The 26587-nt window shown below is 38.1% G+C and overlaps 2 protein-coding genes across 15 annotated transcripts in view; one reads left to right on the top strand and one right to left on the bottom strand.

The window, feature by feature from the left end:
* The window catches only part of UNC80 (unc-80 homolog, NALCN channel complex subunit), a 215364-nt gene that overhangs the window by 23553 nt on the left and 165224 nt on the right, over positions 1–26587 (top strand). For 9 of the 14 annotated variants that reach the window (XM_038585614.1, XM_038585623.1, XM_038585612.1 and 6 more), the window contains exons 8-12: positions 18792–19053; positions 21022–21156; positions 23285–23501; positions 24154–24330; positions 25757–26025. In XM_038585614.1, the coding sequence (XP_038441542.1) occupies positions 18792–19053; positions 21022–21156; positions 23285–23501; positions 24154–24330; positions 25757–26025 (1060 nt within the window). The remainder of the gene's footprint in view (positions 1–18791; positions 19054–21021; positions 21157–23284; positions 23502–24153; positions 24331–25756; positions 26026–26587) is intronic. The other 5 variants (XM_038585618.1, XM_038585625.1, XM_038585620.1 and 2 more) reach the window with 1 other exon arrangement.
* On the bottom strand, positions 19115–20423 carry LOC102153366 (putative protein PTGES3L). Its single transcript, XM_038585895.1, has 4 exons — positions 20403–20423; positions 19539–19783; positions 19212–19449; positions 19115–19141 (listed from the first exon to the last, which is right to left on the bottom strand). Exons 1-4 carry the CDS (start codon positions 20421–20423, stop codon positions 19115–19117), a joined length of 531 nt encoding a protein of 176 aa, XP_038441823.1.

Genomic DNA, 26587 nt, shown 5'->3' on the forward strand with positions numbered 1-26587 from the left:
TAGTATTCTTGGATGAAATTCATTTCATCTTTAGACAGCTTTATTTAGTGTCATGTCCTTCTTATATTTGACCAAATTTAGCTTTTCTGAATTTTCTGTGATTCTTATATTAGTTTTCTACTGCTATATAACAAATTACAACAATTTACTGACATTTATTATCTCACTTTTTCTATATGTCAAAATTATAAGCACAATTTAGCTGGGTTTTCTGCTTTAGAGTCTGACCAGACTAGATCCAGATGTCAGGATGGGCTGCAATCTCATCATGGGCTTGCCTGGGGAAAGCTCCACATATAAGCACCCTCAAGTTGTTGGCAGAAGACTGAGATTCATGTTTTCCTCTTGACTATTGTCTAGGGGCTGCTCGAAATTTCTAGATCCTTCCCAAAATTCACTGCCACATGGCCCTCTCCATAGTAACCTTACAACAGGGTGGAGAAATTCTAATTCCAGCCTACTACTACAGAGACTTTATAATATAACATGATTGCAAGAGACATAGAATCATCTTTATATTTATTGGTTATAAGAAAGGCACAGGTCCTACCTACACTCAGGAGAAGAGGATTATAGGGGATTTAACTACCATCAGTTGGGAACCAGGAGTGGCTCCTCTGTTTACCATCCTTTTGAAGATGTGCAGGCTTTTCCCATATTAACTTGCCACTTAATCAAAAGTAGCTGTTATGAAGGACGCCCTACCCCCTACATACCAAGGCTTCCATTTTATTGGATGACAACTGTAACTCTTTAACAAAGTTATCAAGGGCATAATTAAATCAGATTTGGGGAAAAAGTAATTACTTTAGATACAGACTAAATGGTAGGAACTACCTTTCATTGAATATCTTTTATAAGCTGAAAACAAAACTAATGTCCTTATATTTATTATGTTATCTAAATATTTATGCATTTATTTTTGTCTTTAAATTTTTTTATTGAAGTATAATCAACATAGTGTTGTATTAGTTTTAGATGTAAGATGATTCAAGAATTCTGTACATTTCTCAGTGCTCAAAATAGATGTATTCTTCTTTTTTTTTTCTAAGATAGATGTACTCTTAATCTCCTTCACCTATTTCATCCATCCCTTCCACCTACCTTCCTTTCCTCTGGCAACTACCACTTATCTCTGTTTAAGAGTCTGTTTTTTTGTCTTTTTGTCTTTGTTCATTTGTTTTTTTTTTTTTTTTTAATTCCAAATATGAGTGGAATCCTATATAGTATTTGTCTTTCTCTGACTGACTTATTTCACCTAGCATTATACCCTCTGGGTCCACACCTGTTGTTGCAAATGGCAAGATTTCATTATTATTTATGGCTAAGTAATATTCTATTATATATAAATACCACATATTCTTTATCCATTTATCCTTCTATGGATGGATGCTTGGGTCACTTTCATGCCTTGGCTATTGCAAATAATGCTGCAATAAACATAGGGGTGCATATATCTTTTTGAATTAGTATTTTAATTTTCTTTGGGTGAATACCCAATATGGAACTACTAGATCGTGGTAATTATATTTTTATTTTTTTAAGATTTTATTTATTCATAAGAGACACAGAGAGGCAGAGACATAGAGGGAGAAACAGGCTTTTTTCAGGGAGCCTGATGTGGGACTTGAACCCTGCACCTGGGATCACACCCTGTGCCGAAGACAGATGCTCAACTGCTGAGCCACCCAGGTATCCCCTATTTTTAGTTTTTGAGGAGCCTTCTTACTGTCTTCCACCATGGTGTACCAGTCAGCATTCCCACCAGCATTCCCAGGTTCTTTTCTCCCCCACATCCTTGCCAACACTTGTTATTTCTTATCTTTTTTTATTTTAGCCATTCAGACAACTATAAAGTAATATCTCATTATCTCATTATGGTTTTAATTTGCATTTCCCTGATGGTGAGTGATATTGAATATCTTTTCAAGTGTTTGTTAGCCATCTGTATGTCCAAATTTTCTATATAGATCCTTCACTCATTTTTAGTTGGATTAGGGCTTCTTTGGTCTTGAGTGCTATAAGTTCTTTATATGTTTTAGATGTTGACCCCTTATTGAATATAACATTTGCAAACACCTTCTCCCATTCAGTAGGTTGGCTTTTTGTTGTTGATGGTTTTCTCTGTACAAAAGCCTTTTATTTTGGCACAGTCCTATTTTGCTTTTGTTTTTCTTGCCTTGGGAGACATATCCAGAAAAGTGTTGCCAATGTCAAAGAAATTACTGCCTGTGTTTTATTCTAGGAATTTTATGGTTTCAAGTCTCACATTTAGGTTCTTAAGCTATTTTGAGGTTATTTTTGTGTATGGCATAAGAAAGTGGTCCAGTTTCATTCTTTTGCATGTAGCTGGCCAGTTTTCCCAGCACTGTTTGTTAAAGAGACTGTCTTTTTTCCATTGTATATTTTTGCCTCTTTTATCATAGTCTAACTGACCATGTAAGCATAGGTTTATTTCTGAGCTATTTTGTTCCATTGATCTGTCTATTTTTGTGCAAGTACCATACTGTTTTGCTTACCGTAGCTTTGAAAAATATCTTGAAATCTGGGAATTGTGATACCTCCAGGTTTGTTCTTTTTCATGATTGCTTTGGCTATTTAGGGTCTTTTGTGATTCCATACAAATTTTAGGACTATTTGTTTGAGTTCTGTGAAAAATGGTGGCTTTATTTGGATAGAGACTGCATTAAATTTGTAAATTGGTTTGGGTAGTATGGATATTTTAATAATATTGGTTCTTCTGATCCATATTTTTAAGTGTATGTTGGGTTATAGCCTAAGTGTATGTTAGGGTTGTAGCCATGTCAGTTTTTGTCCTTAAAGAGCTCATTTTCTAAATAGTCAGATAAGAGAGTGATTAAGTAAAATTATTTGTAGACTATTTAAAACTATGAAACAAAAGCAAAGTTAAAGGATGGGAGGGAGTTCTTTCTCCTTGCTACGTGAATGGTAAGAAGGAGACAGCTTTGGAAGATCTGGGAAGAACCATGTGGGCAGAGGGAGCAAGTCTAAAGGCTCTGAAATGGGAATAAACCCAGCATGTTGGAGGAACAGCAAGAAGGTCAGTGTGACCAGGGAGTGGTGCTCGGCAAGGGTTTGTGATATTGGGAAACAGGTCAGAGAGGTTGTGAGGGGTCTAATCACACAGGAGCCAGAAGAACATGTTAAGAAGTTTGGATTCTCTTCAGGTGTGATGAAAAACAACTGGAGTTGTTGGAACAATGGAGTGACATTAACCAAATTGCACGTTTTAAAGGTCATTCAAGGTGGTTTATGGAAAATAGACTTGGAGGCAAAAGTAGACAGAGACTAGTTAGGAGACTGTTGCAATGGCCCAGGTGAGAGAGCATATGGCTTGGTCAGAGTGGTGGTAGTACAGGTAGAAAGGCTAAAATGAGGCTGGGATTGAGATTCATTTATAGAATAGAACTGACATGACCGGATTTGCAGAGTGAGAAAAAGAAAGGAATCAAGTATAACGCTGAGATTTTTGGCTTGAGCAACTGCATGAATGGTGATTAAATTTATAAGATAAGGAAGGCTGAGAAAAAGCATATATAAAAATACTCGACTCTACTTACGTCCATGTATCCTTTTGCCATCATTCAAGCCACTCTTCTTCCTGTGCTTGGAATACTGCAATAGCCTATTAATCTCGTCTCATTCAATCTTGCCACCATCCAACACGGAATATACAGAGTAAAAATAAAGGACAAATCACAACACTCTTGCTCTTGAACTCTTTTAATGCTATCCAATGCTATCAAGATAAAATTCAAAATCCTTAATGTACCCCTCAAGGCTCCACATCATTTGGCTGCTGTCCAGTTCTCTAGTCTAACATTATACTGCTACCCACACCTCGGTGACTAAACTTCAACCCTTTTTTAGACTTTCAAACTTCCCCTTAGTTCTGAGATTTGGAGTATGCTATTCCATCTGTCTGCATCGTTCTTCTATCTATCTTCATTTAACCAATTCCTGTTCCTTATGACTCAACGTAAGTATCATTTCTTTACTCCCTGGAGAGGCTCTGGCAGATGTTTAACACTTCCACAGATCTCCACGTTTTCTCTTATAGCATGAGTAGCAAACATGATATAAATAGTGTGTGACTGTTTGTCTAATAGTTATATCCTCCACTAGACTGTAAAATCCACACACGAGAGAAGAGACCAAGTTTCTACTATTCCCTGCTCTCTCTAGTGCGTGGCCCATGACCTTCACTGAAGGGTACTGAATAAATGAATGAGTTTAATTTTTATAACAGCCATGCAAAGACCTTATTCCTCTTTTAAGGATGAGGAACTGAAGCAAATGGAGATTAAATTGTTCCCCCAGGGACACATACGGGAAGTGGAAGAGCTAGATTTGAGCCCTGTCTAGGTGACCACATGGTCCACAGTCTTTTCTACTCCCTTAGGAAGAGGTCAGTCTAAACCTTTCCTGATGTTTCCTTTGGCTTCCCCTCCCTGGCCCTCCTCTGATTTGTTTTTGTCCTTAAAGAGCTCGTTTTCTAAATAGATAAGAGAGTAATTAAGTAAAATTATTTGTAGACTATTTAAATCTATGAAACAAAAGCAAAGTTAAAGGATGGGAGGAAGTTCTTTCTCTTTTTTCTACTAAGTGAGGAATTTTTCAATATAAGATCAGAGATGTGATTTTTTTTTCAGAGATGTGATTTTTATATGCTTATGCATCTTTAATAGACTTACCAAGAAATCAAGTTGGAGTCATACTGGTGTATCAGTTATCCATTGCTGTGTAACAAATTACTCTGAAATTGAGTGACTGAATACAACAAATCTGTTATCTCAGAGTTTCTGAGGGTTATATATCCAGAACCAGCTCAATTGCAGTCTTTCTTGGCTTAGGGTCTCTTATGAGGTTATAGTTAAGATGTTGGCTGGGACTACAGTCATCAGAAGGCATGACTAAACTGGAGGATCTTCTTCCAAGATTACTTGTGCAGCTTGTGACTAGATGCCTCAGATTCTGAGGCCTCTCTATAGGGCTACTCACTATATAGCAGATGACTTGACACAAAATAAATGGTGTGTGTGTGTGTGTGTGTGAGAGAGAGAGACAGAGACAGAGAGGGGTCTTTTATAATAATTTCAGATGTAACATACCACTATTTCTGCCATATTCTAGAATACGTTTTAGAAAGAAACTATACAAAGACATGAGTACAACAAGGTGAGGATCATTGGAGAGATCTTAGAATCTGGCTACAATTGTTTGCCCACTGACTCCCAATGATTCCCATTTCTTTCACATGCAAAATACACTTACCCTCACCAAGGTTGCCCAGAATCTCATCCAATTACAGGATCAAATCAAAGTCCAGATCTCATCATCAAAGTCAGATTTAGGTACAAATGAGGTACCTCATGTGTGCAATTTAAGTACAATTCCATAATTATAGTTCCTCTCAATCTGTGCCCCTGTGAACTAAAGAGAACAGTTATCTGCACCCAAAGCACCCACATACAATGGTGAGATAGGCACACAATAACTGTTGTGGGCATGCCTATTCAAAGGGAGAACATAGGAGGCACTGGTCCATAGCAGTTTAGAAATCAAGCTGAACAAAGGTTAGAAGCTTCCTGATTAGGTCTCAGTCCTATTTCTGCTTATGGCTCTTAATTCCACCCTCTAGGCTATTGATCCTATGCTCTAAATCAACTTTCCTTTTTTTAAGAAAGGTAGATGTGTTTGTACCTGAATAGTTTTCTTAGCTTGCTTATTACCAGTAAAATTTGAAAAGTATGACAGCCTCTTTTAATTTTATACTGCTTTGGCAGTATTTTTGTTACATTTCTTTTAAAACTTTGGGAGTTTACTGTGAATCTTATTGGGGTCCACTAGAAGAGACAAGTCTCTTTGAGATAATCCTTTCTGCAACTTATAGAAAGATTGAAGAACAACACCCTTAAGTTTCTTAAAAGTCTCCACCTGCCCCCTTTTCTATGTGAATCACACTTTCAAAACTTTTAGAGGGCCTTTTTGTCTGGTGGAATAATATTCTAAGGCAAGACCTTAGATCTTCTGACATTCTAAAAAGATTTTATAGTTTCACCCTTGACTTTATCTTTAGACCATGTTTTTCCAGAAATACCCTAGATTGATGTTTGCTCAGGAAGCCATTTCTTAATTTTAACATTATTTTCTATCTGGAGAGGCGGATAGTTTTTAAAATCATCAAGTTGCAGCTCATTAGCCTTTAGCAGTTCTTCAATTAGGTTATATATCTTACCTTTCAATCTCTTGTAAGCACCAGGAAGATAACAGAAGATACGTTCAACACTTACCAGTAGCCTCCTTAAAGTTTAGGATTTCTATTCGTAATTTGTGCAAGGGCACAGAGTCTGTTGTGGGGCTTGATCTCAGAACCCTGAGATCATGACCTGAGCTGAAACCAAGAGTTGGACACTTTACTGGCTACACTACCCAGGCGCCCCTATGCTTTCATTTTTTAGCACACTCTTCAAAGTCTTTACAGCCTCTACCTACTACCTGATTCCAAAACCATTCTCCAAATTTAGGACGTTATCTTGGTGTGAAAATCTGTATTAGGTATCAATTGCTATAAAACAAGTTACCCAAATTTCTTAACAGCTTAAAACAGAAGACATTTATTATCTGACATAGTTTCTGCAGTTCATGAATCCAGAAACAGCTCACCTAAGTGGTTGTGCCTCAGGGTTTGTCAAGATGTTGGCCAGGGCTGCAGTCATCCGGAGATTTGACTGGGTGTGAGACTCTGCTTTCAAGATCACTCAGGTGACTGTTGACTAGAAGCTTCAGTTCTTCACCACCTGAGTCTCTCCATAGGGCTGCTCATGACCTGACAGCTGGCTTCCCCAAAGGAAAGTATCCCATAAAGAGAGGGGGCACCCAAGGTCAATGCTTCGGTGTCTTTAAATCTATCTCTAAAGTTGACAAGCCATCACTTCTGCTATATGCTATGGGTCATACTAATGCTGGTATAGAAAGGGACCACATGAGGGTGTGCATACCAAGAAACAGGGATAATTGGAGCCTATTTTTGAGGCTGGCCACAACAAACAGTAATGATGATGCTGTCACCATCATTTGGTATATAATTATTATGACTATATCTGTACATTTTTCTTCAATCAATTATTAAATATTCTCGTATTCCTCCTTAACTAATTCTGTTCTACACTAAATCCAAAAAGTTTAAGTGTAGTAAATTCTACCTCAACTACTATATTTTGGCCTGACTTTGAGTTATTAAAAACAATATCAGGGTGAAATCTTGAGGTCATAAAATATCCTGAAGCTTATATTTCTTACATAATTTTTCTTAGAGTATGCACTGGAAATTTGCAAATATAAATGGCATGTAATATTTCTTTGACAAACTGCAAGGTTCAGGGTTTCTTGTTTGTGGATGGATATTGTTTTTTCCATTCTCTTGAGATTACCACACTCAAACATCTATATACATATGCATTTCTTGACACATACATACACACAGTCACCCACGGCACACCCACATATGTGAATTAGACATGAATCAGTGGCACTTTAGAAGAATGAATTAGATCTTCTCTCTGCCTAGCTGCAGTGGCTGGTTACCATGGGAATGATGCACAAGGTAGACCTTTCGGAAAATGCTAATGTTAATGTGTCTTTGTTGGAAGAGTTCATGTATTAATCAGAAATGAAGAGAACTTTAATAACAAAGCTATGCAGATATCTTAGAAACAAAAGCTGTCTGCTGATATCAAACAAATACAATTTATCATCTCTTTTGCCCTGACCTTGACTGAACAGAACATCTCTGTTCCCTGAACTCTGCAATCAGTGAGCAGGTAGCTAGGTTTTAAAATTAATGTGAGATTTCATCTTCAATTACCATATGCACAGACTTAATTTCTGCTTTGTTAAATACTGTGTAGGGTCAAAACTGATTTCCACAGTTCTCTTCCTCCACAGATTATTATTTCCAGAGTGTTTTTCTGCCTTGGATGCTCTCTACCAGCATCCCCCAACCCTAATTAATAATAATTTGGTTTCCTGAAGCCATAGCTGGATGGAAAATATATATATTAAAGAAATTCTTAGCTTTTTTGACAGTCAAAAAATTTGTCGTAATGCATTATTTATTTTATGCATATAAAATAAGTATATGCTAATTATAGAAAAATGTTAAAGGTATAAAATATTTTTTAAAGTAAAAATAAAAAAAATAATAAAAAAATAAAGTAAAAATCATCAATTAGCTCATCAGGAAGATTAAACATCATTAATTTTTTGTATGTATACTTCTTTTAATTTTTTTACATATGTCATTTAGAATATGAGTTGTATTCATACTTTCATAAAATTTTCATTTTTTCTACAAAATGACTTACAGAGTAGTAGAATATTAGTTAATAAGAGCATTTCTATCACATCACACAAAAGTAACCCCCACACCATCTTTTTCCAGTTATGTAAATTTTTCTCCCACATGTTAATTAGATTGTTAATTAAAATGACTTTTACTGGTTTAGTGACAAGTTGATTCTCTGATAATGCTGTCCTAAATGAAATTAAACATTTATTGATGATTTTTATTGACTACTCACTCCAGGATAGCTCACACTTTAAGAAAAATAAACTCATCCTTGAATAACACCTAAAATGAAGGTAATTTGGGTTATAAATATTTGCTACAGAGTGCTCCTCAACTTGTTGTTGTTTCAAATGGAGTCTCTTTCAATAGCAAGCACTTTAAATGTGAATTTACTTAACACATTTTTATTAACTTCAAAACTCATTTTTAGTCTCTGATCAGAGCCTTAAGTTGGTGGAGTCTTGCTTTGTGCAGTCCATTTTTGGAGTAGAGAGTAGTCAGAGAGTAGTTAATGACCAGGGGACACAACTGTGCAGTTAGTAATTACTTCCATCAAACACATTTTGTATGTAGAGAATGACATAAATTTAGTCCTTTGATAGCCTTAGGGACAAAACCATCAATATATCCTTCAGTTAGTGTTTCCGTATAGGAATTGTTTTGGATGTTGGCCTAAAAGTACAAAAGTCATGCATTACATGTTTCTCTAGGGCAATTGCCTTCCAATCTTATTAAGAGTGTTTAAGAATTACCTGGAGATACTGTCTAAGATAAAGATTCCTGGGCTCTATCCCCAGCAATTCTGGTTTAGTGAATCTGGTGTAGGACCTGGGGATGTGCATTTTTAACAAACTCTTTTCTCCCTCTCCACTTGGGATTCTCAAAGAAGTTGTCTACTGGCATCTCATTATGTGGAACGCTGCTCTCGGGACTTGAAATAATTTATGGAACTCCCTAATCTAATTTACAAACTGGAAACATCTGGGGACACTGAGGTATGGGGCAGGAAGTAAAGGGTAAAGATAGCTAGTCCAATGGGAGAAAAATAATTCTGTTGAACTACTAATAACTCCCTTAATCACAGTAGCCCAGCCAAGAAAACAATAGTTTTCACAGGCTCTTATAGTAAGTCCAAGGATTGTCACAAATACTTGGAGGACCTAAAATTACCCAGCTGGTTGCCAGCCAACCTCATACTTTGTCCTTGTTTTTTTTTTTTTTTTTTTTTTTAATAAATCCAAGACTATAGCATTAGGGAGAAGATCCTGTTATTCTAGGTATAACAACAGGCTGAAAGAAGTGGGTTAGCCCATGCTTTTTTAAGAAAGAGAAATGGAGGTGAGAGGGGGCAGGAAGAGTAGTGAAAGCCTCTTCAGAAAATGGTAGAAATGAGAATCAAGATTATTTCTTTCCCTCAAACTGAGCTTAAGGATGTACTCAGACAATTTCCTCCTGTCATCTCAGGAAGAGACAACTGGCACACTGGTCAATCTGAGACGGGATGAAAACAGTAGTTATTAGCAAAGGTTTGGGCAGGGTATAGGGAAGCCTTAAGTCAGTGTCGGTACCCCAGTGGCTCTACTCCAGGATGAGGACCAGCTCTGGGCCCGGAAGGGGCAACGGGAGGGAGCAGTTGTGGAGGAGTCTATGGAGCAAGTAACTAACAAGACCTGTGACCACTGATGGCCTAGGTCAGCGTAAGGTCACAGTGCCAGCCCTAGGCAACCTCTGGAAGGAAGGAGTCTAGGGGAAGAAGACACAGTATCCTGCCACCAGACTCCTGGGAGAGCTTCTGTTTGCCACATTCAGTCAGGGACCAGAGGCAGGGGAGCTGTTGGTAGAGTCTCTGCAGATCAAACTTCCAGGGCAGGGAGGTAAATAAGGATAGAGGGGTTATGGGTCTGGAAGTGGGGGCTGAAGCCAAATGAGAGTAAAAGATTTCCTGCCTGGGATGGGCACTGAATCTTCAATCTAGCCCATATGCTTCTTGTGAAAACTTGGCAACTAATAAAATTCTTGAGACTCAGCCTTTTTATTAAAATGATTACATAATGAAAGTTCGACAATAGAATACTTTGAAAAGACCAGCAGAGCACATCATCTTGGGGGTAATGAGACTAATTTGTGCAAAAAACGTAGATATCTAATCATACATATATACATATTTAACATATAAGTATTACAATTATACATCATATATTTATGTCATATATAAATGTATGATGTTATATACATGTATATATGATATATAATATAGAATGTTATATATAGTTCATATAGAGATGTACTTTATATAGATCTATTTTATGTATATATGAATAGAAGATTTTTAGTCCATACTGATAAAACCCAAGATCTTAGCTAATGACCTCTACAGAAATACAGAAAAGTATACAACACCTAAGTGTTCAGTTTTATGTCTTTTCACAAGTGAGTACAATAATCATGCTGATAACATAGAACACAATAAGCACCCTAGCCTGTTGCATCATATAACACATAAGTAATATTTCCCAATTACATGCCAACATTTATTTATTTGCTCCTTCTCCTTTCACCTTTTTTTTTTTAATTTTTATTTGTTTATGATAGTCACAGAGAGAGAGAGAGAGAGGCAGAGACACAGGCAGAGGGAGAAGCAGGCTCCATGCACCGGGAGCCCGACGTGGGATTCGATCCCGGGACTCCAAGATCGCGCCCTGGGCCAAAGGCAGGCGCCAAACCGCTGCGCCACCCAGGGATCCCTCCTTTCACCTTTTTTTTTTAAAGGATTTTATTTATTTATTCATGAGAGACACACACATAGAGAAAGAGAGGCAGAAACACAGGCAGAGGGAGAAGCAGGCTCCATGCAGGGAGCCGGACGTGGGACTCGATCCCGGGTCTCCAGGATCAGGCCTTGGGCTGAAGTCAGCGCTAAACTGCTGAGCCACCTGGGTTGCCCCTGACTGACTTTTTAATAAAAAATTGTTTTCTAGTTTTTTTATTAAAACAAAATTGATGCTATAAACACCCTTGTAAACGTCCCCTTGTGTACATGGGCAAGAGTTTCTCTAAGATAGAGTTTCCCTCAGGAATGGAATTTCTGGATCATAAGATAAGGACAATTTAAAGTCTACTAGATAACACCTACTTGTACTCTGTGTTTACGAGCAGTGATGAGTATTCCTGGGTAGTCACACCCTCAGCAATATTTCCCATCTTTAGGCTTCTATATTCTCACAAATCTGATGGATTGTGATTGTGGCTTAAGTCCACATTTCCCTGACAATTAATGGAGTGGAGTACCTCTCTCTTTCGTCTGTCTTTAGGTTTTCCTTAGGTGAAATTTCCTTCCATACCTTAATACATTTGAGCTGTTTGTTTTTTCCTTCCTGATTTATCAGCATTCTTTATTAGCGAGAATAGTAATTCTTGGTAGGCTAAATACATAGCAGTTATCTTTTATACTTTGTAAATTTTCACTTTATTTTTTAAAAGATTTTATTTATTCTTTTGAGAAAGAAAGAGAACACAGCAGGAGGAGGGGAGGGAGAAGCAGACTCCTCACTGAGCAGGGAGCTGGATGCGGATACTGATGTAGGGCTCCTTCCCAGGACCCTGGGGTCATGATCTGAGCTGAAGGCAGATGCTCAGCTGAGTGAGTCAGGCAGGTGCCCCTCACTTCATTTTTTAATAGAAATTTTAAATGTGAATAGAGTCAAATTTACCAATACTTATTGAAAGTAGTTTGGATTATTATCTTCTTTAGAAATCCTTTTGTACCCTAGGTCATAAATATTTTTTTTGTTTCTTCTGTTTTGCTTTCCAGTGTCTTCTGTCAATCTCAGGTGGGCTTTTTAAAAATATGACAGTATGAAATAGAAGTGTTTTTTTCCCACATAAATCACTAATTTTTCCCTCACCATTTCTTAAATATTTATTTTCCTGCAGATTTGTAACTTAATTTCTATTGACTGTCAGATTTGCACGTATGTGAGGGTTTATTTTGGGCTCTTCAGTGGCACATCACTCTGCCTGATTCTGTACCAAAATCTTATTATTACAGCTCTTTTTTTTAGCACTTTTCTAATTTTTATTACTGACTTTAATAAACTAATGATAAATTTTATAAAAGACATCTATTAAGAAAATCATGTGGGTATGTTCTCTTATAATCTTTTTAGGTCGTGAATTACTATACTAGATTTTCTAATAATAAATCATGCTTAAATTCCTAGGAAAAAGCTCAATTTGTACATTGCTGAATATAGTTTAATATTTTATATATTTTTTACATCAATATTCATAAATGAGAATAGCTTTTGATTTTCCTTTCCTCTGCTGTACTTGTCTTGTTTCAGTAGTGGAGTTATCCTGGCCTCATGAAAAGAATGTTTTCTTCTTTTTTCTGTCTTTGGAAAAATTTGTATGAAACTGGAGATCCCAGTTTCCCTGATGATTAATGGAATTTGGCTGTAAACCTTCTGGGCTTGATGAATTTTTTAAATTTTATTTCCCACAATTCAGTTTTGAAAGATTGTGGGTCTAAAGTTTGGTTGGAGAAATGTGTTTATCTAGGTATTTACATTTTTGATCACAATGTTCATAATGTCTCCCCTTTTTCTAAATTCATCACTGTATCTGGACATGTCTGCATTCTCAGTGATAGTATTGTGATCCCACCTTTACTGTATTTCTTGATGAATTTTTATTAGTTTTATTAAAGAAACAACATTTGGTTTTGTTAATCCTGTCTACCTTTGTTTTATATTTTGCCGAACATGCTCCTATCTTATATTCCTTTTTTTTTCTGCTATTCATGGTTTTACTTACTCTTTTTAACCTGTTTAAACTTTTTCTCAACTTTTTTTAATGTAGATGCTTCTCTCATTATTTTTATGTCCTTTATCTCGTTAGAAGCATTTTTTTAAGCTAATTAAAATTCCAGATGAGCTAATTCCAGATGAGCTGTATCTCACAAGTTTTTATATATGGGATCATTATCATCCTGTGTAATATATTAAAAATTCTCATTATAATTTTTTATTAAATCATGAGTTATGAAGTATGTTTCTAAATTACTAACCCATTAGAGTTTCCTTCCTTCCTCCCTCCTCTCTTCCCTCCTCTCTTCCCTCCCTTTCCTTTCCTTTCCTTTCCTTTCCTTTCCTTTCCTTTCCTTTCTTTCTTTCTTTCTTTCTTTCTTTCTTTCTTTCTTTCTTTCTTTCTTTCTTTCTTTCTCCTTTTCTTTTCTTTTCTTTTCTTTTTCCTTCCTTCCTTCCTTATCTTTCTTTCTTTCTTTCTTTTCTTTCTTTCTTTCTTTCTTTTTCTCTTTTGCTATTGATTTCTATTGGGATTCCACTGTGGTTAGAGGATGAGGCTTACATGAAATGTCGAATCTTCAGTTTCTTTTGAAACTTGACTTGGTTCCAAGTGCAGGAAAAAATATTAAATGTATATTCAAATGTCTTATATTCTTACTAATCGTAATATGCTTGATCTATTATTTGTTGGAAAATGTGTGTTAAAAATAACAAATACTGTTATTATTTGTCTGTTTTCCCCTTACAAGTCTCTTGAAGCATTTGGAAATTTTGTTATCAGGTATATACTTGTTAAGTTAGCACAGCTTCCTGGCTAATTTTTTTTTTTTACTTAACTTTGTAGTGACCATCTTTATATCTAATAATATTTTAACATCAAAGTCTACTTTCATCATTGCTGCACCAACTTTGTTTTAGTTAGATCTGCATTCTGTACCATTCTCTCCCTTCCCAATTTTATCATTTTCTTTTGTAATTAACATGTGGCTAAGCTTTGTTTTTTAAATCTAATGTCACAATTTTTGTCTTTTATTTGTGAGCATATTCAATATTTATTTTGATAACTGCTATTTTGGGTTTGTATTATCCATCTTATTTTGTGCTTTTTATTTACTTTGCTCTTTATGTGTTTCTTTTCTCTCTTATTCATTGAGTTTTCTCTAAATCCCATTTTCCTTCTCTTGGAAGGATATGGTTATCATTGAAAGTTTAACACAGATATTTGATTAATGAAAGTCATAATTCAATAAGCTCTCAACCGTCCTTTTGAACAGCACAAGAACTTTTGACTGCAACTCTTTTATTAGATATTGTTATCCCAACAATGGGTGATGAACATATCCACTACCCTGTAGAAGTTTTCTTGTGATGCCTGAGGATGGACGAAGAATGGGATGAGGAGGCGAAAAATTACTAAGGATTACAATAATATTTGGCCAAGTAGTGCTGATCTGCTTTCTGTCACTAGAGATGGTTTGCAATCTAGAATTTCATATGAATGAAAATGGTCTTTTTTTATCTGACTTCTTTTATTCTGCATAATTACTGAGTGTACCAATAGCTCTGACCTTGGTCCATTACATGCACATACACAGTTTATTTATACATTTACCTGTTGGTGGAATGGGCATTTGTGTTATTTTAAATTTGGGTCTATTACATTCTTACTAAGTTCTTCTCTACTCCATGATTATAAAAAAATAGCCAAAATATTTTCCTAGTACTCATGTTTTTATATTTTTACATTTAAATCATAATCTGTCTTGATTTTTTAAAAAATGCCAATTTAAGATAGGCTAAATTATGTTTTTCTGAATAAGTCCATTATGACAATATTATTTATTTGTTTATCCTTTGCATTAATTTAATGCAAGACCTTTTTGACATATTGGATTCTTATAAATATTTGAATCTTTTGTAGCTCCATGTTGTATACCACTGAACTCTTATCTATTCCTAAATTAACACTACTTGGCCAAATATTGTTGTAAAACACACGTTAGTATCTGACAACTTACATTCTTTATACTTCCTTTTAAATATTTCCTGATTACACTCAAAGTTTTATTCTTTCATCCAGTTAAACTTCAGAATAGTCTCATTGATTTATAAAAGATAAATCCATTTGGAATTTTGTTCAGAATTTGTGACGCTATGATTTATAATAAGAAATATATGCTTGGCTTTAGTCCCTGTTTCTGTCACTGAGCTCCTAAAACCCTTAGAATTTCCTGAATGATGAAAGCAACAAAGGTGTCTTTTGTTGTTATTGAGGTGACATTTGGACTACACTTATGACTAGGGGAAGGCTGCTAGGAGAACCAACCATGTGATTGAAACTTTTAGTCAGGCCCCCTGATCTCCAGGAAGGGCTGGAATTTGAATCAATTGCCAGTGGCTAATGATTTAGTCAAATATGTCTGTGTAATGAAGCTTCCAAAAAATGCCAAAGAGGGCGGGGTTCAGAGAGCTTCTGGGCTGGTGAACATGAGGAGGTGCTAGGAGAGTAGTGCCCCCAGAGAAGGCATGGAAGTCCATGCCCCTTCCCCATACCTTGCCCTAAGTGTCTCCTCTGCCTGGCTGTTCCTGAGTTGTATTTTTTTTTTTATAATACATCAGTAATCTAGTGAGTAAACCGGTTTGCTGAGTTCTGTGAGCCACTCTAGAAAATTAATTGAATCCAAGGAGGGGATCATGGGAACTTCTGACTTAAAACCTGACAGTAAGAAGTACAGGTAACAACCTGGACTTGCAATTGGAATCTGAATTTCAGGGGTAGGGGGAAGGGTAGGTCATGGGAATCTCCATCTGTGGCCAGTTGATTGGAAGCATAGGTGAGAACCTGGGCTTATGACTGGTGTCTGAAGTAGGAGAGAGAGCAGGCTTGCAGGACTGAACCCTTAACCTGTGGAATCTGATGCTGTCTCTGGGTAGACAGGTGTCAGAATTTAGTTGACAGAATGGACCCAGTTGGTATCCAGAAAATTGGTTGTGGTGTGGAACACCCCTCCCCCGCCAACAAATATACATGTTGACATTGGGTTCAGAACACAAAAGAAAATTACATTAAGCTTATAGATTACTGAGGGAAGGATGAAAATCTTTAAAATATTGAGAATGTATCCTAATAACAGTTTGGGGCACCTAGGTGGCTCAGTCGGTTACACATCCAACTCCTGATTTTGGCTCAGATAATGATGTCAGGGTTGTGAGATCAAGCCCAGTGCAGAACCTCCTTAAGATTCTCTCCTGTGGGGCAACTGGGTGGCTCAGCTGTTTGACTGCACCTCAGGTCATGATCTCAGGGTCCTGGGATCAACCCTGGGATCTAAGCAGAGAAGTCTGCTTCTCCCACTCCCTCTACCTATCGCCACCCAACTCTATCCTCTCCTAAATAAATAAATAAATAAATAAATAAATAAATAAATAAAGGTTGTTTATTAAGATTTTCTTAAAAAGTGTTTTACCATATTGTTTGTGGTGGTCCCCAAGTACCCCCAACTTCCTGTATTATTCTGTTTTAGTAGGAGGGTGATGTTTAAGGCTAACCTGTTTAGTGCCTATACAGTCTTTCCTAGTTTACCCTGATAGTAGTCATTTTTTAAAGTCATATAGAACAATGGTCAAATCTACATTGAAAGTTAGATATTTCCTACATATTGCTGATACCAGTTGTGTTAAATTAACATTTCTTTCCCCTACATTTTGGAATAGATGTTTATCTTCAGCTTATTGGGCCAAATGTTATTTACATTTGAACATAGTAAGTTGTCAATTTTGTTCCTCATCATCTTGCCATGAACCCATGGCATTTACCTATTGTTACTTCTATTGAGCTCTTTTTTTCTTCTGTTGTCAAAATGAACATATTGCTTATATGTAAAAAAAAAAAGCCTTTGATTTCTCCATTTTTGTCTTGAGTTCTGAAATTTATTAATTCATTCAAATAAATGAAGATAGGCACTAATCAAGTAAACAGTATAATAAGTTATGCTACATGCTATGAAGAAAATTGGAACAGGGTGAAGAGATGGGGGTAGTGGCAGACAGAGGCCACTCTACACAGTGGTTGAGGAAGATCTCTCTTGAGGGGATGACATTGGAACAGAGCCTAGATAAAACCAAGGCATCCAGGGTAGAAATTTCCATGTAGAAGAAGAGCTCTGAAGCCAGCGTAAGTTTGATGTAATCAAGAGTAGTAAGAAAGCCAATGTGGCTGAAACACAGCTTCTAGATGTATCAGGATTGGTTCAATCAGGAGAGAGAAACTAAACAGTACTTGAACAGGGAAAGTTTAATATAGAGAATTATTAAGTATGACAGGACTAGAGTATTAGAGTAGAGAGGGAGTGGCTCATAAGAAGTTAAGAGAATTCTAAAGGATATAGGAATCGCAAATATAATGGAGCAATCACCAACTTTCAGAGTCATACGAAACACCCAGGAGAGATCCCGTTCTTCCCAGGATTGAGATTATGACCCTGTTGGAGAGGGCAAAGTTAGGACTCTATGGAGATTGCAGAGAAGTCACTGTGGTGCTGCACAGGGGAACCTCCTGGGAATTTCCTCCTGGAAATCTACTCTTTGGAACTTGTCAGAAATCCAACCCTCTAGGTTGTTAGAGAATGCTATTCATGGGGAGATGTCTTAGTAGGGGTGCTCTGCTAAAAAGCCTCCAAAAGAAAGTGCCAGGGAAACTGCTGGCCGCTGGGTGCTGCTGGCTACTGGACATTATGGAAGCTGAGCAGAGAAAGCTGTGTGTGGTGCTAGAAAAAAATATCCATGCTGCAGAAGTTAAGCTTATGTATCTTCACATCCCCTGGGACATCTACAATTATGTATTATACTGTGTAATTGTATAAACTTATTTTGTAGTGAAATTAAGTTGAACACCAAATGACTGTTACCATGTATTTAAATTGAATAATAGAATTTCAGAACCTTGAGATTTTTTAAATTAGCTTTGCTATTTTATATGAATATACAGCTATAGAATTTTCAAAATGATTTCAAAATTTTGAAAATTTTCTTCATAACCTTTACTCATTTAGTACTTTGCAATTTCCCTTGATTCTTTTACATACTATTATCACCAATAATAGATTAAAATAGCCAATAAAGTACACAAATACTTCCATTTCTATCAAGGTAAAAAAAAAAGCCTGATTATATAAAAGGAACATCGTAATCTGAACCTCATCTATTTCCCTAGACACTCCTCATCATTCCCACCCAAGTTACTCACCAACTAATACCAACTAATTGCTTACTCTCCCCCACCTACCCAAAACTCATGATTTTTTACTCCACTTTAGTGTAGGCATGGTTTCTCTTCTGACTGAAATGCTGATGTATCCTCCTGCCCCATCCTCAGCTTTGCCTAGCTAATTCCTACCTATCCTTCAAAATTCTTTTTAACCTTTCTGCTTCCAGGAAGCATCTAGCAAAAGTGAAATGAGTGAGACCAGTTGGGAGGGTAGAAGAGTAAACTAGACAAAAAATAAGTGGAGGAATAAGTAAACAAATGAGAAAAGCAGAGCTATAAGCCATGTTATGTCACCCCTTGGAATGTTTGATTGCCAATATAATCATCTTCTTTCTGTCATTGGAAACAGAGCCTCTCTTGTGATACCTCCATGCCAAAGGTCCCGCTATGCCACCTACTTTGATGTTGCTGTTCTTCGCTGCCTACTGCAGCCCCATTGGTCTGAGGAAGGCACTCAGTGGTCTCTGATGTACTATCTGCAAAGACTGCGGCACATGTTGGAAGAGAAGCCTGAAAAGCCCCCAGAGCCAGATATTCCTCTCCTGCCCAGACCCAGGAGCAGCTCAATGGTGGCAGCAGCTCCCTCACTAGTGAACACCCACAAAACCCAAGTAAGAGAAACTCCGTCCATTGTCTTTTTTTTTTTAATAGTTCCTACAGATTTATTATAATCTATCTGCTGCATCTTTGGCTTTTGCTCTACCACATATATACACACAGCTCGAACACTCAAGAGAGCCCTGATGAGTGGCCCAAACTCAAAGATTACAGCCAATCGGTAGAAAGTCAGGAGCCCCACCAGTCTGCTCCTCTCCTGTTCTGCTGTCTGATGCAGCCATACCCACGTGTCAGAATCATCATCTAGGTCCTCCATGCCAGGGGGAGGTCTCTTGGTGTTGACCTTCCTCAGAAGCTCTGCGTAACATTCCACCTGAGCCAGCTCCACCTCATCCTCCTCTTCCCAGTCCCTCCAGTTATCGAAGTCCATAGACAACCACACTGGCTTGATATCCTCTTTGGTGAGTCCACCTTCTCCTTTCAGTTCCTCACAAAGCAAGTAGTGGAGTAACAAGAGTGCTTATCCTGGGAGTCCTTGGAGTTCACCTTAGCATAGAATTCAGTCTCATTGTACAACTCCACTCCACTGGCATTCTTGCAGCTGAATACAATATGGAGGTCTTTGATGAGCAGGTGTACCTCGGTGCTGTCCTCAACACAAAACTCCATGAACACATACTTGGGCCTGTTGTACCACAACATCCAGGCATGCTGCCTTGCCGTGGTGGCTCCCGCTACCCAGTGGTGTTTGGAGGCCAAGGCAAGGACTGCTATCTTTAGATCCTGGGGACACCCACAGAAGCTGCCTCATGGCCCTACAGCCAAGGAATCTGTACTCTGGAGAAAGTCGAATGACTTGTCCCAAGCTTTGTTCATCTCTTTCTCCAATGCTTAGTGCATTCAGTGTCTGATTCACAATAGGCACTCTAGTCCATCGTCTTTTGAATCCACAACTTTGGCCATAGAAGGTTCTCTTGTTCTCCTATGCATCCATTTCTTTATTCCAGTGCTATTTTGTTGGTGGTTTACTCTGATGCTATTATCCTTTCCCTTCTTTCTTATATTGCTAGACCCTTTTGCTTCTTTTTAACATCTAATTTGCCATTTAAAGAAGGGTATCGAAATGCCTCTTGCTCACACTAGAGTTAAGACCTGTTGATCCAGAATAATGGAGAATTGGTCCTTCCAGCTAACTGAAGTACTAGTTAATAGAGAGCTCTCACATACAACTGTTAATTACTGACATCATGAAATGTGTGACATTAGCATTTTACTGAACATGGTTTAACATCTTTTGCTTGACTCAAAATTTTTTAGCACCTCAATATCATAATTAGAGATATGTCTTGCTATTGCTAATAGTCTTGCTATTTATTATAGATGTTTGGAAAAATAAACTGACTGTATGCTGATTTGATGACATCCCCCTGAAAACCACTTGTTAATACAGATGTGCTAATATCAGCTTGGACCCTTTCTCTTTCCCTCTTTCTCATCAATACTATGTGTTGGATATGTAGAGAAAAAGTGTGATTTGCAATGTATTCCAGTTGTTTGGTTTACTTAAGCATGAATTGGCTATGTCTGAAAAAGTCTACATATTCTGAAAATAAACATGAGCAATATTAGAGTGAAAGGGAGAGAGACTTTCTTTTAATAGTAGATGATTCTGCCCAAAGTAAAAATCTCCTTGGGTGAATCATTAAACAGAAAAAAAAAATTTTTTAGTGAAGAGAGAAAATGAGATACCTGCCTCCTCCCTATTTTCTTAGCTTTACCAAATATGGAGCTTTAAGTTCCCACTGTTGGAAACTCCAAATGGGAGTTACACTTGATATATAATGTATCTCTTCAGTAGCAGAATATGGATTCTAAGAGTCTGGACACACAGGTGAAATACTTCATAAATATCAAAACAGTAGGCACATCCCTATTAAAAATATGACATCTCAATAAGAAAAGTCTTTGGATATAAAGCCCTAAGTCCTTGATTGTAAAGTCTACCTTTATTGTCTATTAAGGATCTCACCATGAAGTGTAATGAGGAGGAAAAATCTCTTAGCCCTGAGGCCTTTTCCAAGGTTTCGTTGACCAATTTGCGTAGGTCTGCAGTCCCAGATCTTTCTTCAGACCTTGGCATGAACATCTTTAAGAAGGTTAGTAGAACCACTTATGCTCTTTGATACTTTGGTAATCAGTAGGACATGAGGTAATGCTGCAGAATGGGACGGTTTGGGAAAGGAAACTTGAGGAGAGAAGTCAGCCCCCAGTTCTGACACTGGCTTGCAGCATGACCTTATGCAAATCCCTCTATGTGCATGACTGTTTCCCATTCTCAGTGTTGCCAAGCTCAATCCTGATGATGTGTATAGGGTACTTTCAGTCGTGTGATGGTGGAAGTAGTTGTGGTGGACTTGATGGCTACCTATATTTGTATGGTTCATCTTATTTTATCAAGCATTTTAGATAAATGCTTCTCACTTAACCCAATGAGATCCTAATTTTCCATATTTTGTACCTAAGAAACTGAGTCTTACCGAAGTTCTCAGAGTGATGGGATCATCATGGAACATTTATTCTGCAAGTCATCTCCAGCTTAAAGACAACAAAATAAACCAAAAAAATATATAAAGTAGAAAATCCTTACAGCAGATCACTAGATTTCCTACCCACACAACTTGTTATATGTCAAAGCATAGGTTTCCATTCAATAAACATTAATTAAGCATTCATTAAAGCTCTAAAGAAATTAAAGATGGAGTTGAGTGTACACTTGGGAATCACCTAATCAGGGTTCAAATTCTTGCTCTGCCACTTTTCAACCTTTCATGATCCTGGCCAAATGATTCTTTTATTTGTAAGTTTGGTACATTATACAGTTACCTCAAAAGGTTATGAGGTAGTAGTGAGATAATGAATGTAAAATCCTTATTTTGCCTGGCACTTAGTAAGTACTCAATAAATGTTAATTATTATCAAAAAAGAAAGGAGCTGAGCCTTAGAAATTTTGGTAGTTTGTGAAAGGTTGAATCCAAACTCAAAACCAGGGTCTTCAAGCTAAATAGTTCATGCTCTTATGAACCCACCATTCCACCTCTTTTTCTAAGTATGTGAAGCTAATTAACTAGGAAATGTATGTGTAGTAGCTTCATTTCCTATTTTTTTTTAAATAATTAGTCAAGTGTGTTCATGAAGGACATAGAACATATTATTAACTTACCTATGAGCTTAGTGTTGCTAAGCAAGCAGTCATATCTACCTTCATTGACAGTGCAATGATAGGCAATAGCTGTAGTTTTTCTAAAAATGTTGCTCATCATGGGGGAATAAGTTTTCAGTACTGAAGGCACATGAGGATCTCTGGGGAGCCATAAAATTTCACGTGCCCAGTCCCGAACCCAGACCAATTAGGTCAGAATTAATACAAGGCCAGACATTGGTATATTTTAAAAGCTTCCCAAGAAATTCTGAACTCTTATTTATACTGGATTTTGAACTTGTTTGGTAGGAGTAATAGGAGTAATGAGTTTGTACCAATTCATGCCTGTGTCTTTTTTGACTCTCCTTATGGACACTGGCAAACACTTGAAGTTGTCCAACTGGAAAAATTGATCTCAATCCTGGAAAAATGGAACAGAAAATACTGGCTGGTCCAAGTGGTGACTCAGGGATCCTATACTCTAATCCAGTGGTTCTTAAATTGTAGCGTGTATTGGAATCACCTACCGGGCTTATTAAAATATACCTTGCTAGGCCTTACCTTCTGTGATTCTGATCTAGTATGTGTGGGGTTGAACCTGTGAATTTGTACTTCTAATAGTTTCCCAGTTGATACTGGTGCCACTGGTCCAGGGACAACCTAGCCCAGCAGAGAGACCCAGGGAATAGGTTACCTTTTGCTTTGTTTCTTTCAGTTTTTAAACACATTATGGAAATTTCACCCACCTTTATTGGATGATACTCTGTGACTTTCAGGGTTTCTTCTTCCTGGAACATTCCTGTATTATTTTTTAAAGATTTTGTTTGTTTATTCATGAGAGACACACAGAGAGAGGCAGAGATATTGGCAGAGACAGAAGCAGGCTCCTCACAGGGAGCCTGATGCAGGAATCGATCCAAGGACCCAGGGTCATGCCCTGAGCCGAAGGCAGATGCTCAACCACTGAGCCACCCAGGCATCCCAGAACATTCCTGTATTTTGTTGCAAATTACAGAGCCCTTTGGGAGGCAAGATGCCACTTCTTCTTTGCCCTGTGCCTAATCCTTTACCTCTCATCCTCACAGTTCAAGAGCCGCAAAGAAGACCGAGAGAGGAAAGGCTCCATCCCATTCCATCACACAGGGAAGAGGAGACCTCGAAGAATGGGAGTGCCATTCTTGCTTCACGAGGACCATCTGGATGTGTCCCCCACGCGAAGCACATTCTCCTTCGGAAGTTTCTCTGGGCTTGGAGAAGACAGACGAGGCATTGAGAAAGGAGGCTGGCAAACCACCATTTTAGGTGACCACAAGGACTTTTCAAAGTAGGGCAGAGCTTGAGTGACCTGTTTAGAAATCTGGATCTAGGGCTCCAGGGCAAATCTGCATCTTTCTTGAACAGTGTAGTCAAGAAATGTGGGCCCAGATGCTACATCTAGTACCAAAGGAATGCAGATAATTTAATTAAATACAGAAGAACCCTGTATAATTAGACAGGTTAATGGCCCTATTTCTTTGGTACTCTAGATGTGGAAATATGGCCTGGAAGAGTCCTATGCATTAGCTTTCGTTGTGAATCCAAAGGCAGACTTTTACTTTGGATATTGGAAAAGGAAGATGTAAAAAAAAAAAAGAAAAAGAGGCTTTTTTTTTTTTTTTCTTTCTTTCTGGATGGCATCTTAAGAAAGCCAGCTTAAAGCCAGAAACTGACAGCTAGCTGGGACTCTACTTCTGGTTTCTGGCATTTGGCTTAGATTGGGGCCGCTCTTATGGCAGGCAGCTTCCTCAGTCGTCTTGACCTTGACCATTCCCAGAACCAGCCCAATTGCTGCTGCTTGGCTGTGTCTCATGCACCTAATGTCCCTTTACTCCACCTGCTGTCCTTTGGAAAGACGAACTCTCAGGGGAGAATCTTTCGTGTTCAGACCCTCTTGTGGTGTTCTTGTCCATCTCAGGGAAATTCACCCGGCGGGGCAGCTCGGATGCAGCCACGGAGATGGAGAGCCTGAGTGCCAGGCACTCCCACTCCCATCACACGCTGGTGAGCGACCTCCCAGATCATTCCAACAGCCACGGAGAAAACACTGTCAAGGAAGGTGGGTCGGAGGCAGCACCTGCCGGCGGGAGTTCAGGTGCCTTTTCCTCTTTCCTGTTTTTACTCCATGTCTCATTTTCATTGTCAGCTGGCTCCTTGTACGTTTTGAAAGCTTGCATTTCATGTATTATATCGCTTGGTAAATTCACTTGTGAGCCATTCTTAGGATTTCTTTAGGAGCAGAAGCTATTTGATTGCATGCTGCAACCACCAGACCTCTCAGAGGCAAGGCAAGCCACTCATACTTGTTTTCCAAAGGTCATAGACCCACAGGGCTAGAAGAGGCTTGGAAGACAGCTATAGTCAGTACTTTGGTCCCCAGAAGGATGTCCCTCTAAAGGGCCTGCCCACCTTCAGTGGGAGGAAAGTTACTGCCTTCCAAGCCTACCCCTTCTTTTCTCAGCTGCTATTTCAAAGAGGTGCCTTCCATGCTTTATGTGGAGAAAACTGTGTATCTGAGTAGAATCCCGAATTGGTTCTTATTCTGTACTTTTTACCAATGAGTGGAAATGTAACTCCTCTTCTCCCCAGAGTGTGTTTCAAGTATTTGATGATATCTTTTTTTTTTTAAGATTTTATTTATTTGTTCATGAGAGACACAGAGAGGAGAGAGAGAGAGAGAGAGAGAGAGAGAGAGAGAGAGAGAGAGAGAGAAAGAGACAGAGGGAGAAGCAGGCTCCATGCTCCATGCAGGGAGCCTGACGTGGGACTCGATCTCGGGTCTCCAAGATCATGCCCTGGGCTGAAGGCAGTGCTAAACTGCTGAGCCACCCAGCCTGCCCCAACCACCACAAATTTATGTTCCATTACTCTTGAACAAAGGAGAAAAAAAATCCTCATTTGCTGTTGCTTAAATACCCTAGATAAAACCAAATATTTTACTCCGCCACAAACTTGTGGGGGAAATACTTCAACTAAACTAGATGCTAAAAACATTAGCAAATCCTGAACATGCATGGATCCTACCGGATAGTATGATCCGCCACTTAACACTGGGTAAAATCCACCTGTTAAACAAGAGTTACAAACTAGCCTGGGTCTTAAGGAAACCAGTTGGAATCCACATTTTCTATAACCTTCATTATTTTTTTTAAAGATTTATTTATTTATGATGGACACAGAGAGAGAGAGAGGCAGAGACACAGGCAGAGGGAGAAGCAGGCTCCATGCCGGGAGCCCGATGCAGGACTTGATCCTGGGGCTCCAGGATCACGCCCTGGGCCAAAGGCAGGTGCCAGACCACTGAGCCACCCAGGGATCCCCTATAACCTTCATTATTTACCAGATATTACATGGCTTTTGACACTCTGAGGCAATTCCATGGAAATTGAGAATAGCTTTGAGACTACAAGTCAAACATCTATGACGCTTCAGCTGTGATTGTGCTCATGAGAGTGTAACTGTCTGGCACGATGTTGCAAGCTGACATGGGGAGAACTAATACATGGCTTTCTTTTTATTAGTGAGATCTCAGATCTCCACTATCACAGTGGCAACCTTCAACACCACCTTGGCATCGTTCAATGTAGGCTACGCAGACTTTTTCAGTGAGCATATGAGGAAGCTCTGCAACCAGGTGCCTATCCCGGAGATGACACATGAACCCCTGGCTTGTGCAAACCTGCCCCGAAGCCTCACAGACTCCTGCATAAACTACAGCTACTTAGAGGACACAGAACATATCGATGGGACCAATAACTTTGTCCACAAGAATGGCATGCTTGATCTTTCGGTAAGAAGCTTATCAAAGCTCGGAAGATACAGACTCTTTGATCTAGTTTTTAGGATGTTGGGAAAAACAGGCATATAGGTTCTTAGCAATGTTGAACCTCAAAATTAAAGGGCTACCTGTATAAAAAATTCCGTGGATGTGTCAACCATTACAGAGGCACCTTTCCCTTTTTTTCCCCAAGCATTATACTACATGACATGTGATCTCAGAATATGTTTATAATCCAAAAACATTATCAAATCCTGAATATGCATATATAAAATGTACATAAATGTGTGTGTACTAAGTCCCCTTTTTTGTAAAATAAGAGAAAAAGTTCTCAGTTTATTTTCTTTCATTATATAAGCAACATGACTCCAAACCTCCCGTGTAGAAAGGGAAAATGAATAGAAGCCCATTAAAAGATTTAAACTTGCATTCTCAAGAATGCCTGTCTTGATTATAGTTATTAGCAAATGAAAGGGTTGTTATAATTTACAATTATATTTCACAAAATTTTTTATTTCACATCAGAGAACTGGCTCAGTAAATAATGTAAAATATTAAAATCAATGAAAGGACA

The sequence above is a fragment of the Canis lupus genome, chromosome 37, assembly GCF_011100685.1.
Source record: "Canis lupus familiaris isolate Mischka breed German Shepherd chromosome 37, alternate assembly UU_Cfam_GSD_1.0, whole genome shotgun sequence".
In the NCBI taxonomy this organism is placed as follows: domain Eukaryota; kingdom Metazoa; phylum Chordata; class Mammalia; order Carnivora; family Canidae; genus Canis; species Canis lupus.